The sequence below is a fragment of the Vipera berus genome (assembly GCF_964194415.1).
Source record: "Vipera berus genome assembly, chromosome: Z".
In the NCBI taxonomy this organism is placed as follows: Eukaryota; Metazoa; Chordata; class Lepidosauria; order Squamata; family Viperidae; genus Vipera; species Vipera berus.
The window spans coordinates 133,836,592-133,849,710 of NC_138205.1; the positions used below are offsets into that span (position 1 = coordinate 133,836,592).

Sequence of the window (13,119 nt, forward strand, 5' to 3'; positions counted from 1 at the left end):
TATCTGCAACATCAATTAAATTGTTTGTAGAAGCTAATTGAATGTGGCTTAATCACACATCTTAATAGCTTTCCACGCTTTGAACTCGTTGTTAATTCCAGTAATAAAATGAAATGAGAGAAACGGGCTGCCGTAATTAGCGAGGAGGCTGGGGAAGAAATTGCCGTTTTATGGCAGGCAGTAAAGGCGGCACGCTGGTGACCGAGCGAGCGGGGGAATGGCGGGGCGGCGCCCGCCGGAGGAGCGCCGCGCGGCGCTTCTGCTGAGGCAGGGAAACCCTCCCCGGCGGGGCGGGGCGAACCGGCCTGGGGGTGGTTTGTGGACAGGCAGTGGGCCTTCCCCGAGTCCGGGGGTCTGGCCGAGCCGGACCGGGGACCGAGTACGAGGGTGGGGAGGGTCGGAAAGCGAGCGAGGCGGGTCCGATCCATACTGTCTTCCCTCCCGTCCTCCCCCTTTCCCCTTCCCCCCCCCCCAGGACTACATGCAGAACGTCCACGGGAAGGAGATCGACCTGCTCAGAACGACGGTGAAAGTGCCGGGCAAGAGGCTTCCCCGGGCGGCCAGCACGGCGCCCCCCACCGCCTCCGTCCCCGGGGCCAGCCCCAAGACCAACGGCCTGGCCAAGGAGAGGAGCGCCCTGCCCTTCCCCGGAGGATCCAGTAAGGGCCCGGGGAGGGCGGGGGAGAGACCGGGGGAGGGGGGGTGTCTCTGGGAGTCTACGGGGGGGGTCCAGCCACTGAGACAGTGGGGGTAGGCCTCCCTCCCCAAGCCCAGCCGCTGCCTCCTTCTTCCTTCTCTTCCTCTTCCTCTCCTCCTCTTCCTCTTCTTCCTTCTCCCTCTGCTTCCTTCTTCCTCCTTCCCTTCCTCTTCCTCTTCCTCTCCTCCTTTTCCTCCCCCTCCTCCCCCTCTATTTCCTTCTTCCTCCTTTCCTTCCCTTCTTCCTCTTTCCTCCTCTTCCTCTTCCCCTCCTCCTTTTCTTCCCCCTCTTCCTCTTTCTCCTCCCCCTCTATTTCCTTCTTCCTCCTCTCCTTCCCCTCTTTCCTCTTCCCCTCCTCCTTTTCCTTCCCCTCCGCCTCCTCTTCCTCCTCCCCCTCTATTTCCTTCTTCCTCCTTCCCCTCTTCCTCTTTCCTCCTCTTCCTCTTCCCCTCCTCCTTTTCCTCCCCCTCCTCTTCCTCCTCCCCCTCTATTTCCTTTTTCCTCCTCTCCTTCCCCTCTTCCTCTTCCTCTTCCCCTCCTTTTCCTCCCCTCCCCCTCCTCTTCCTCTTCCCCCTCCTCTCCTTCCTTCTTCCTCCTCTCCTTCCCCTCTTCTTCTTTCCTCTTCCACTTCTTCCTCCCCCTCCTCTACTTCCTTCTTCTCTTCTCCTCCCCCTTTTCCTCTTCCTCTTCCCCTCCTTCTTTTCCTCCTCCCCCTCTTCTTCTTTCTCTTCCTCCTCCCCCTCCTCTCTTTCCTTCTTCCTCCTCTCCTCCCCCTCCTCTTCCTCTTTCTCCTCTTCCTCTTTCCCCTCTTCCTCTTTCTCTTCCTCACTTTCCTTTTCCTCTCCTCTTTCTCCTTCCTCCTCTCCCTCCTCTCCCTTCTTCCTCATCTCCTCCCCCTCCTCTTCCTCTTTCCTCCTCTTCCTCCTCCCCCTCCTCTTTCCTCTCCTCTTCCTTCCTTTTCCTCTCCTCTTTCTCTTTCTCCTCCTCCCCTCCTCCTCCTCCCCTCCTCTTCCTCTTCCTCTTTCTGTTCTTCCTCCTCCTCCTCCTCCGTCGGCCCAGCCTCCCTCTAATGGGATCTTGGGGGGGGCGGGAGGCGTGCAGGCGGGGGAGGCAGGGGGGGGAAGGAGGAGGCGAGGGCCTCTATTAACGGTTTTCCGAGTCTAATTAAATGCAAATCACCAGCATTAAAGGCCCATTACGGCTGAGCATCCGAGGAGCCCTCTGAAGTTGGGAAGTTTGGCGGGAAGCAAGGAAGGGAGGCCAGGAGGCCGCTGGCTCTCCTCGCCTGCCTGCCAACCTGCTGCCTCCGCCCAGGCCCTGGCGGGGGCGGACACTCACGGGGAGGGGGGGGAGACGGTTCCCCAGCCCAGAGTCCCCTCCCCGGGTCCAGCTGCTACAGCGGTGTCTGTGTGTGTGTGTGCACGCGCAGAGCTGGGGCGAGGCCTCTGACCGGTCCGGGTGACTGCGCAGGTCTCGGTTCCCGGGGCACCCCCCCCAAAAAAGCTTTGCTGCAATGGGCCTGGGGCTTCCTGCTTCCCCCTCTCTTTTGGGGGGGCACATGTGGGGGTGCCTCGGGGTTCAGCCTTGCAGCCGAAACCGGCAAGGCTGTCAGCTGCCCACCCTGTCCGGAGGGTCCCGTTGTCGCCTGCGGGGGGGGGGTGTTAACTGGTGAATGGGGGGCAGTGTCAAGGTCTATCTGAGCCCGTGGGCCCCCCCTTCCTTTCGCCGCCCCCTCCCTCCCGGGGTGGGGGGGGTCAGAGCCCGCGATCGGCTCTGCCAGCCCTCTCCCCCCCCCCCCGGGCGGCTTGCCCTGCCTGCTGTGATCTTGTCACGTCGGGCCCTCCGTGGATGTTAACATCTCATTATCTTTGTTACTGTAATTACATTATCCGCTGCTTTATGCAGAATTATTCTCCAAGGACTAATTGATGGATCCATGTTTAATTCATTAATCATTAGCATCAAATTCGACAATTACAGAGCACACTGATTGTGGAATTTCAAATGTAATGAGGGGAGAATTAACAAAGAAAGGGGAGCGCGCGCCGCACCCGGCCTCAGCACGGCGGCTCCCCGGCCCTGGCGCGGCAGGGGTGATGACATTGAAGCAGGAGCCTCTTTTTTTGCGGGGGAGGGGGGCGGAGGTCCCCCGCCCTCCGGAAGGGGGGGGAATTGCTCGGAAGCCCCCACCCCCCCTTGCCCTTCTCTCCGACGCTGGTCCGTTGCTCCCCGCCACCCCCCAGCTTTAGCTTTGCTAAGTCCAGTTTGGGGCCCCCCCTCCATCTTCCTTGATGGAGACCGAGGTGGACCCTTCCCTTGGGGTCACGGACCCCCCCCCTCCCTCAGCATGCCCCTCTTCTCTTCCGGGTGGTCCTCTCTGCCCCCCACGCCCCTCCCCCCCAGCGGCCTTTCGAAAAGAAAAAGAGAAATTCGCCCGGCCGTCAAACCCAACATTCTTTTGCGGAAAGCCAACAAGCTGACATTCTTTGTCGCTTCGGTTCCCCGGGGGTTTGCAGCCTCGGCGAAGCCCCCACCCCACAAACACGCACAAACACACACACCAATGGCCCTTCCTCCCTCTTCCCACCCACCCCCCTCGGCTGTGGTCCTCGGGGTAGGGTGGGGGTCCCACTTGCCCCTCCCCTTCCTTGCGGGCTCCGTGCGACCCCCTTCCCAGGCAAATGGAGGGGACGCCGGCCCTAGTGAAAACGGCGCGCCCCCCCCCAAGCTGTGGGGCCGAACTCTGCCAGGAGGGCCTAAGGAAGGGTGACCGGGCGGGGGGGCTGTTTCTTTCCCCCCCCATTGCCAGGGAGTCGTCTGAAGCAGCCTCCGAGCGGCAAGGAGGGTCCCACCCCAGCTGCACGGGGCAGGCTTGGGACCCTTCCCCTCGGTCAGACCTCGGGGGTCTCCCAGAGAACATCTGGAATCAGAAAGCCACTTGCCAGACGAGCGTTAAAAGGACGGTGGAGAGATTTCCCCCCCCCACACCTTGCAATCTCCCCGCCGGTGCTTCGGTGGGAGGGGGAGGTGTCTTCCGGTCCACGTGCCCCCCTACATCTTCCTACCGGGCTTTCCAGGCTTGAGAGAGAGAGGGAGACCCCTCCCCAGGCTGGCTCGGGGGGGGGTTGAGTGCCCACCTGCCTAGCCTCTGCCAGCTGCCTCCCCATCAGTGCGCCCCCCCCCCCCCGCTTTTCCTGCCGGAAATTTATGGGGAAGTGTTGCGTGGGTGGATTGTGGCTGCACGGCTGCCCTTTGCCCCTGCCTGGGCTGCCCTTGGAGACAGCCCGACGGGGCGGCCGTCGTAGGCCGGAGGAGCTCCCGGTGGCTCGGCCGCTGCCAGGCGGAGAGTCCCCGGTTTATGGGGCATTTCCTTTTGAACGCTGGACAGTCCCCCTGCCCCGATGTCCATCCCCCCTTCTCCCTTTTGGGCTGGGAGGACACAGGCCGTGTCTGTCTCCCCCCACCCACCCCCACTGTCAATGCCCGCAAGCCTGGAGGCTGCCGTTTGGCTTGGGGGGTGGTTAAGGGTTAGCTGAAGAAGAAGAGAGTAGGGCCACGGAGAGATGGGGGAAGTGGGGTGGAGTCGTGGCTCCCCTCCGTGGGCTGCCCCTCCCGGCGGCGCAAATTGTGCCAATTTCCCCACAGCTTGGTGAGGGGGGGGGGCTTCCGCTGTCCTGAGGTGGGGAGCCGGGAAAGGTGGGGTGGGGGAGCAGGAGCCACAGGAGCCAGGCCCTCTTCAGGTTCGTCGGGGGGTGCCCCCAGGGCCCAAGCAATGGAGGTGTTTCCGACAACCCCCACCCCCCCCTTAGAAGGGTCAAGGCTACTGGGGGGGGCTCTCCGTCCTGGAAGGGACGTCGTCGTCTTCTTCCCATGTCCGTGCTCTGGTTGGCCTTTTCCTGCTTTGCCGTACCTGGTCCCACACGGCCTGCTCCTCTTCCTCCCTCCCCCCAACACGGCCTGCTGGGCCCTCCCCTCCCTTTTCATCACCCCCCCCATTTTTAGTGAGGCACCCCTTCCCCCGCCCTGCACATGGTCTGGCGCTATTGGGTTCCTTCGGATCCCGGACGGACCCCCCCTCGCCCGAAGAGGCTCTCTTCCCAGCACCAGAACCAGGTTCTCAGGGGGGGCGGGGGGTGTCCGGGAGATGAGGGCAGCAGTCGGGGGGGGTGTAGGGGGGGGGAGAGAGAGAGAGAGAAGCTTGACCGAGGGGCCAGGCCGGCTGGCAGCTCTCTCGCCCTGCTTGCTTCACCCTCCTGGCAGGGACGGCGGAGACGGATGCGGAGTTTGGGAGCCGAGCGCCGGCTAATTAGCCTTCCGAGCCAGTCTTGTAAATTAAGGGCTAATTAGTGGCAGAGTCGGTGTCATGCTTTTACACATGCTTTTGAGGCGCGGAACCTGGGGGGGGAAATGAAGGGGGGGCTGCCTCAGCCGAGCACGTCTCTGTGCAGCCCTGGCAACCGGGCGGACTTGAGGGTGGGGGGGGGCAGGCCGAGCGGGGCTGGAGTTTCCGCCCCCCCCCTTTTGCTGGCAAAGGCAGACCCCATTCTGGTGGGCTTCTGGGTAGGTTTGGCTGGGGCAGGCAGCCCCCCCCTCCCGCCCTCCTCCTGGGAGCCCGGCGGGTGGACCCCCGTGCAGAGAGAGAGAAGGTGGGGGTCCCAGGGCAGACCGCATGGGGAGGCCAGTTGGGGCGGGGCGGTGGTCTCGGCCCTGCTCAAATAGGCCAGGCTTAAGGGAGGCCCGCCGGGAGGGGGAGGGTGCTATTGAGCTGCTGCTGCCCACTTGCGGCTTGGGACCCCGCCAGGGCACAAGGGAGGGGAGGGTGCGAAGCAGGGCCCGTGGGGGGCAGCCGTCTCCTGGCAGTTCGGGGCTTCCCTCGGGGCCCAAGAGACTGGGGGGGGGATGTTTTTTCCGTGGTGGCAACCTGTCTATGTGGATAGCGCCCTGTTGCCACTGCCCGGGCCTTCCCTAACCCCCCTCCGGCTCTTCCCAGTCCTGTCTGAGTTCTCGGTTGGGGGGGGGGTGTCCTGGCACAGCTGCCCCGTGGCGCCAGTTCGGCCCCGATTCGTTCCTTCCGCTCCGTGTCCTGGCACAGAGCGGGGAACGTGAAGGACAGGACAGCCCTGGTCGAACCCCCACCGGGCCTGACTAGGACCCCAGTCTGGGGATGGGGTGTTTGCCTGGCTGGGCAGCGCGGTCTCCCAGGGGCGGCTGCAAGGGCAGCAGCCCTGCCGCTAGCCAGTCTCTCTCTCTGCCCACTCCCCCACCCCGGTTTCCTCACAGGTGCCCCCCACTCGGCCAGCAGCACCTCCTTGCACTCGGAGCGTTCGGGCAGCGGCACCAACCTGGGGGGTTTCAGCCTGAAGCCGGAAGGCAGCGGCATCCACCAGCGGTCCTACTCGGTCTCCAGCGCCGACCAGTGGAGCGAGGCGGTTGTCATGCCCGGGGGCGCCCCCGGCGCAGGTGAGTGGCGCGCGCCGAGGCCCTGCGGGAGAGGAGAGCCAGGCGCTTGGGGACTGGAAGGGCGGCGTGGTTGCCCGTCGCCAGCTAAAACAGTCAAGAGAAAAGCCTGCTTGGGTCGTGCCCTTGGGATGCCCCCTCTCTTTATGCGGCCCTGGGCCCTCCAGGGCTGGAGGGGAGGGGACAAGTCTGTGCCCCTGCTGGCTTTCTGCGATGCCCTCCGCTGCCCTGGGCACACACTCCTGGCTGGACCTAGGGCTCTCTGCTTTCTCCGGCGCTGCCCAGCTGCGGGTGGTCTCGGCTTCATGGAGCCTGCGAGGGGGGAGGGTCTTCTATGCGTCTTCTAAGCCGAACCGGCACTGGGCAAGGGGCCGGTTGTGCCCCTCCCGACCCGAGGGCAGTGGGCCGGCCTCTCCTCCGGCTGCCTGGCACTGGGGCCGGCCTCGCAGCCAGCCGAGCCGAGCAGGCAGAAGCCCCCGCCCGCCACTGCCTCTCGCCTTGCCCGCTTCCCTCCCTCCCTGCCTCCCCCCCCCCCGCCGCAGCCCGGGTGTTTCAGGACAGTTGAGTGAATTAAAATAATTCATACATTTCCCAACGTAGCCACTTTGCCGAATTGGAAAATAAATGCTTCTTGTGCGGCATCCATCACTCGGTGCTTCCTGGCACGGCCGCCGCAGTAAAAAAAGCCGTTAAACGCACATCAAGAGGGAGGCCGCCTCCGCGCGACGCCTGCTCGCCCCCTTGTCGTTCTCATTAGCGCGGCAGCCACCCCCGCTCCCCCCCCTCCCAGGGGCTTTCGCAGTTTAAAGAGAGCCTCTTTATGATCATTACCGGAGTCCGACTGCGCCGCCGCCATTTGGAGCCGGGGAGGCTCCTCATTTGTAACTGTGAAAAACTATCAATTTCAGCGCGCCTGGCGCAGCGCCTCCATCATTGGCCCATCAGCTCCCTGCTGGAAGCGAATTAATCAGACTGTTACTGCTGATGGGGCAGAGCGAGCGGGCGAGGGAGCGAGCGGCAGTGGCAGCAGCCAGCCGGGCAGAGGGCCCGGCCCGGCCGTGTGGGGAGGAGGCAGCCCTGCCCTGCAACAGCCATCTAGGGCAGGGGTCCCAAACCCCCGCTCTGTGGAGCAGGCCTGGGCCCGGCAGGCCAGCAACCAGACTCCACAAACGAGCGAAGCCCTGTCCGCTGGAGGCAGGCAGCACGCAGAACCACATACTGCCCGGGCCGCGGGAAAACCCTTCTCCATGGAACCGGTGATCCCCGGTGCCCAAAAAGGTTGGGGGCCTCTGGTCTAGGTCAGAGGTCCCCAACGCCCCGTCTGTGGACCGGTCCCGGTCCCAGAAGGCCAGCAACCGGTCCGCAGAAACGAGCGAAGTGGCATCCGCGGGATGCAGGCAGCACGCAAAACCACGTACTGTCCGGTCCGTGGGAAAACCGCTCTGCACGGAACCGGTGACCCCTTCAGTGCGCAAAAGGTTGGGGAGGTGTCTCTTTGACTAGGGGGCTCCTGCCCCGTTCAGAGGCCGGGCCGGCAAGAGGAAGGGAGGGGCTGGGCAGTGTCCGGGTGTGCTACAGGCCCGAGGAGGGGCAGCCCTGGCCTGACAAGGGTGGCCAGCCTGCCTGTGGGAGGAGTTGGGGGGGACCCCTCCCCAGAGCCGTCCTAGGCTCGGTGGGGGCTGCTGAATGTGGGGGCTCCTTCCGAAGTGGATGGGAAGACACACACACACACACACACACACACAGACTCTGCCCCGGGTCTGCCAGCAGACAGTCTCCTCCTTCCGGGGCCCGATCCTGCCCCGGGTGTGGAGGAGCAGCAGGGTGACCAACAGCATCCGGGGGGGGGGTCCTCCGTTGCTGCTCTCCCTCCCTGTCGCCCCCCAATTGGAAGGAGGGGAGGCTGGGTGCCCTCAGGCCTGCCACGCCAAGGTTTACCTTGCCAGGCCCTTGGGGGGAGGGATTGGGCACCCGTGACCCTCTCCCTGGGCTCCGCACACGCACCCTTGGCCCCTCCGGGTGCTCTGAGCTGGGGCTGTGTGATTCTCAGCCAACATTGCCATGGGGGAAGGCCCAGCCCGGCCTTTCAGCACACGGACTTCGGCTGGGGAGAGGCAGCGCTGGTGGAAGGACGGTGCTTGCCCCCCCCTCGCCCTCACTGCCCCTCCGGCCCTTTGGCGTGGGGGGGGTGGCCCGGGTTCCTGTCCAGCAGAGGGGCATTAGAGGGGGGGGGACCTGGCAGCCCTGGTGGGGCGTCTTCCGCCCGGCGCTGATTGGAGGCACTTGGCTCTCTCCCGCAGTTGGAAGCGAGCTGCCGGCGCTCTTGATTTTGTTGCTGGTCTCTAATGAAATTTGACATTTAATGGCGAGAGAGCCGTGCCGTGGCGCATGGTGCGCGGGCGTGTGTGTGTGTGCGTGCGTGCACGGGCATGTGTGTGTGCGCGATCGGAGCTTGATTAGTGCACTCTAATTGACAGTAATTAGCCATCTCCCTGATTGTTTCTAATTCTGCTATTAATTGTGAGGAACAGTATGATTGAGGATAAATTTGGCGCGTGGCAGCTCCCGACGTGTCTCTCCGTCGCCCTGGCAGGGGTTTGCGGAGGGCCTGGCTGGGGGAGAGGGGGGGGAAAGGCTTCCTTTGGTAGGGCCTGACTCTTTGCCCCCCTCTTTGTTCTTTCCCCCCCCCCCTCCAGCCAACGGTGCCAGCGACTCCCTCAGTTCCAGCCCCAACGTCTCCAGCACGGCCAGCCCCAAGCTGGAACCGCCCCCGTCCCCTCATGCCAACCGGAAGAAGCACCGTCGGAAAAAAAGCACAGGCACGGGTCGGCCCGACGGGGCGGGCAGCATGGCGGAAGGTGAGCTGGGGGTGGGGGGCTTCTCTGGCGGGCACAGGGCAGCTCCTGGGGCCTCCGAGTCTTCTGGGCTTGTGCAGAGAGCCGACATGGATGCCCTTCCCTTTCCGTAAAGGAGGGAGGGCTGTGCGGCTTCCAGGCTTTGGAGGCAGCCTGGGGAGGTGATGGGGGGGGGCTTCACACCGACCGAGCTCAAATGGGCCAGGGCGGGCAGTTGTCTTGTGCGTCCCTGCCGGCACGGCACCCGCCGTCTGAAAGGACCCGGTTCGGCCCAACGGAGCGCATCGTTTTGTTTTGGGTTTTCCCTGGGTTCCCACAACGTGATCGGACGCCCGTTGGCCCAGCGAGACGCGTTCCCGGCGCGCGTGGCAAGGAAGCCGGCCCAGCCACGTTCCGCGGCCTCCCTGTCCCCCCTCCCCGGCCGAGGTTGTGCCAGCCCGGCGCCGCAGCCTGAACTTTTGTCCCGGGTCCTTCGGTCCGGCTTGTGGGCACGATGGGGAAGCCGCCGTGGGTTTTGGGCTGGGAAAGGCTGGGGGCGCCCCCTTGCCGGCACACCAGCCACGGGTTGGCAACCCCGAGAGGAGAGCGGGCGAAGGGAGGAATTGGCCACCCGGTTTGCCTCGTTGGGGCAGCTGTTCGGACGGGGAGGGGAAGCAAGTGGCAGGAGGCTTGGGTGCTCCGAAGGGTCATAAATCACACACACACACACACACACACACACACACACACACACACATACACACACACACACACACAGGCTGCTGCTCTTTCCATGCAGCTCACAGGCCCTCCCCCCCTCCAGCAGCCCTGTCCCCCCCCTTACGTGTGGGCAGGGGCACCGGCATCCCCCTCGGAGGGCTACAGAAGAGCCCACGGCTGGTGGGGCTGAGAGATGGGCGGGGGGGGGAAGAGGGCAGAGGGCATTTCGGCCCTGCCTGGGCCAAGACAGACCGGCTGGCGGCCCTCCTCTGCCCCACTGTGATCTCTGCAGCTCGCCCCCCCGCCTCTGCCAGCCGTCTGGGATGGGTGGGCCCCACTTGGTACCCTCCCTTCCACGGCCGGCCACCCGCTCCCCGGTGCCACCCTGAGCGCCCGGCCCTCCTTTGGCAGCAAGGGGGGAGGGGTTTCTTGCTCTTCTCCCCCCCTCCCGCTGTTGTGGCTCTCCCTCCCCCATGCCGCGCCTTGCCCGGTGGGGGAGAGGGAAGAGGAGGAGGAGGAAAGGGGGGGTCCCACCGCACTAATACAGGTTGCGAATATTGGGTTTAATGAGCTGCAAAATGAGGCAGCAGCCGAGTGACATTTACGAATGGCCCCCCCGCCACAGGCAGACCCCCCCCACAGTCCCCCGTTTGCGGATTCCCCCGGCAAGCCTCGGCACAAGGCTGCCGGGGAAGAGGGCAGGTGGGCAGATGCCAGCGGCTGGGCAAGGAAGGGGGTGCGCACACGCACATCCCAACCCGGGCGGGCGGGGGGTTGCGGAAGGGAACTGGGGTCCACCCCTGACCTGGCAGCCTTCGGGTGGCCACGTCCGGTTGGCCGGTTCCCCCCCCTGCCCCCGGGGCAGTGCACCCACCCACCCCCCCCCCCCGCTAATTGCCTCCCTCATTTGGAGGGCTGGTTGCCGTGGCAGCGCCGGGAGACGAGGTCTCCGGGGTTAAGAGCCCTTAAGGCAGCCGCAGCGCTCTCGCGCCTCTCCGGCACTCCAGCAGTCGGCACTCCAGCAGTCGCTCCGTCAAGCGCCATGCAAAAATCATCAGGCTCTCTCCCCCCCCCCCCCCGCCCCGGCCCTCGCTCACCGGGTGACGGCTGCCACACGGAGTTTCTCTCGCCCCCCCCCACCCGAGGTGCCAAGTCCTCAGCCGCACCGGCCCCTCCCTTCCCCGCGCCGCCCCCCCCTGCTCCCATCCCATTACGCAAATGTTCCTCTAATTTCTCAGTTGGTCAGTCACTGAGCTAATGAGTTGAGGGGGGGGCTCGCCCCGGGGAGCCCCCAGGAATGCGGCAGGAAAAACCAAGCAAAACCAAGCAGTGGTGGGGCGGGCGGGCGAAGGCAGGCTGGGTGCCTCCCCCCCCCCAGTGAGCGAGTGGGGCTGAACTGGGAGCTGGTGGCCCACGCAACAGAGGGGGAAAAAGGGGGGCACTCCTCTGCCCTCCCCCACACAGCCTGCCCAGTGGGGAAGACACGCGGTGGCGCCCCCCCGCGCCCCATTCTGCCCAAAGACGACACCAGGGCTGGGCTGGAGCCATGGTGGGGCGGGCACAGAGGAAGGCAAGCTGGGTGATTCCCACCCCCCCAGTGAGTGAGTGGGGCTGAACTGGGAGCTGGTGGCCCAAGCAACGGAGGGGAAAAAGGGGGGGCACCTCCAGCCCGGAGGGTCCTCCTCTCCCCCCCCTCCCACACAGCCTGCCCAGTGGGCAGACGCCGGTGCCCCCCCCCCGTTCTGGCCAACGCACCTGGCGTACCGGGGGCTCTAGGAGACGACGCCTGGCCCTCCCTTTGAGAGGGAGGGCGGACCCAGCCTGGCGGGGGAGGGGGGTCTTCTGGGCAGGGGGGGGTCCTCCCTTTAGAAGAGCTGGCCCTTCCCTCAGCCCCCCATCCCAGCCAGGCCTCTCTCTCTCTCTCTCTCTCTCTCTCTCTCTCTCTCTCTCTCTCTCTTGAGTCTGGGGGGGATGGGAGGGGGGTCCCCCCCACTTTTCCACACAGCGGGATGAGGGGGAGGGGTGGAAATCGGCCTCAACCGGGGTGCCTCCGACTACGCCCCTGTTCTAGCCCCCCAGGAGAGGAGGGGGAGAGGAAGAAATTAGGGGGGTAGCCCCTTACCCTTAAAGGAGACACACAAGCCCCGCACACACAATCCCTGGCTCTTGTCTGCCTGCCAAGGCCGCCCAGCCTCCCTCCACCCGTCGGCTGTCCCCTCCCCTCCCCGGATAGGGCGGTCCGGCCGCAAGTTGGCTGGACTGCCGCAGGGGTCCCTGTTTGGGCCCTGCCCTTGCAGGCTAGTTCAGTGGCTTCGCTCTCTCTCTCTCTCTCTCTCTCTTGGTCAAGCAGAGACACCCCCCCTCTTGGTTGGGGGGGTCCTCCGGGAGGCTCCTGGGGGCCGGCTTGTCCCCTTGCCCGGAGCCCCCCCCTTCCGCTGGGCCTGATGGTCTCCGGTCCTCCCTTCTGGAGCCTCCGCCTCGCCGGTCAGGAAATCCGGGCGTCTGGCGGGAAGCCAGGAAAAGAGGGGCGCCAGGTTTGAAAAACGGCACCAGGCGCTTCAGGGCGGTTCGGTCCACCAGGCCTCCCCTCCTTTTTCCCATCAGCCCCTTTGACTGGAGCCTTCGCCGCACCCCCCCTCCCCCAAAGGACGGGTGGTGGTGGGGGCCGCTGGAGGAGAAGGGCCGAGCTCCCCCTCCCCAATTCCTCCCCACCCCGAGTCCTCTCTTGCCCTCGGGAGGCACCGGGGTGGGGTGGGGGGGTAAGGGGAGGGCAGAGGCAGGTTGGCAGAGGGGGAACGGGGGGAGACGCTACGTGGAAGCTGAGCTCCGCCCCTTTCCCTCCCCCCTTTCCCCCCCCCCCCCGCCTTGCAGAGCAAGAGGAGAGCTTTGAGTTCGTGGTGGTCTCCCTGACCGGCCAGTCGTGGCTCTTCGAGGCCTCGGCCGCCGAGGAGAGGGAATTGTGGGTCCAGGCCATCGAGAGCCAGATCCTGGCCAGCCTGCAGGGCTGCGAGAGCAGCAAGCACAAGGTGAGCGGGGGGAGGGGTAAGGGGGGTGGCTTCGGTCTTGGAGGAGGGGGCAGGCGGACGTGGCTCTTCTCCGTTTGGGCTCATCCGCCGGGCCGAGACCCTGGAAAAGCACGCACACGGAGACACACACACCGGCCTTCTCCTCCTCCTCCCCCCCTCCTCCCAACTGTCCGCTGTGGGGCTGCCCGCCTTAGCGGGGCTGAAATCCGTCCTCTTCCAGTCGCGGCTGGGCAGCCAGAGCGATGCCGTGGCCCTCCAGTCCATCCGCAACGTCCGGGGCAACAGCTTCTGCGTGGACTGCGACGCGGCCAGTGAGTAGCCGGGGGTGGGGGGGTGGGGGGCTTTTCCGTGGCCTCTCGACCTCCCCCCCCAGGAGATGGACGTG

The 13,119-nt window shown here is 65.4% G+C and overlaps 1 protein-coding gene across 1 annotated transcript in view; it reads left to right on the plus strand.

Moving 5' to 3' along the window:
* LOC308679064 (arf-GAP with GTPase, ANK repeat and PH domain-containing protein 3-like) overlaps positions 1-13,119 on the plus strand; it is a gene marked incomplete at its 5' end in the record, with an annotated part of 45,810 nt that overhangs the window by 27,811 nt on the left and 4,880 nt on the right. The window contains 5 exons of the mRNA XM_081346299.1: positions 207-659; positions 5,978-6,157; positions 8,851-9,012; positions 12,580-12,734; positions 12,955-13,045. Of these exons, the coding sequence (XP_081202425.1) occupies positions 207-659; positions 5,978-6,157; positions 8,851-9,012; positions 12,580-12,734; positions 12,955-13,045 (1,041 nt within the window). The remainder of the gene's footprint in view (positions 1-206; positions 660-5,977; positions 6,158-8,850; positions 9,013-12,579; positions 12,735-12,954; positions 13,046-13,119) is intronic.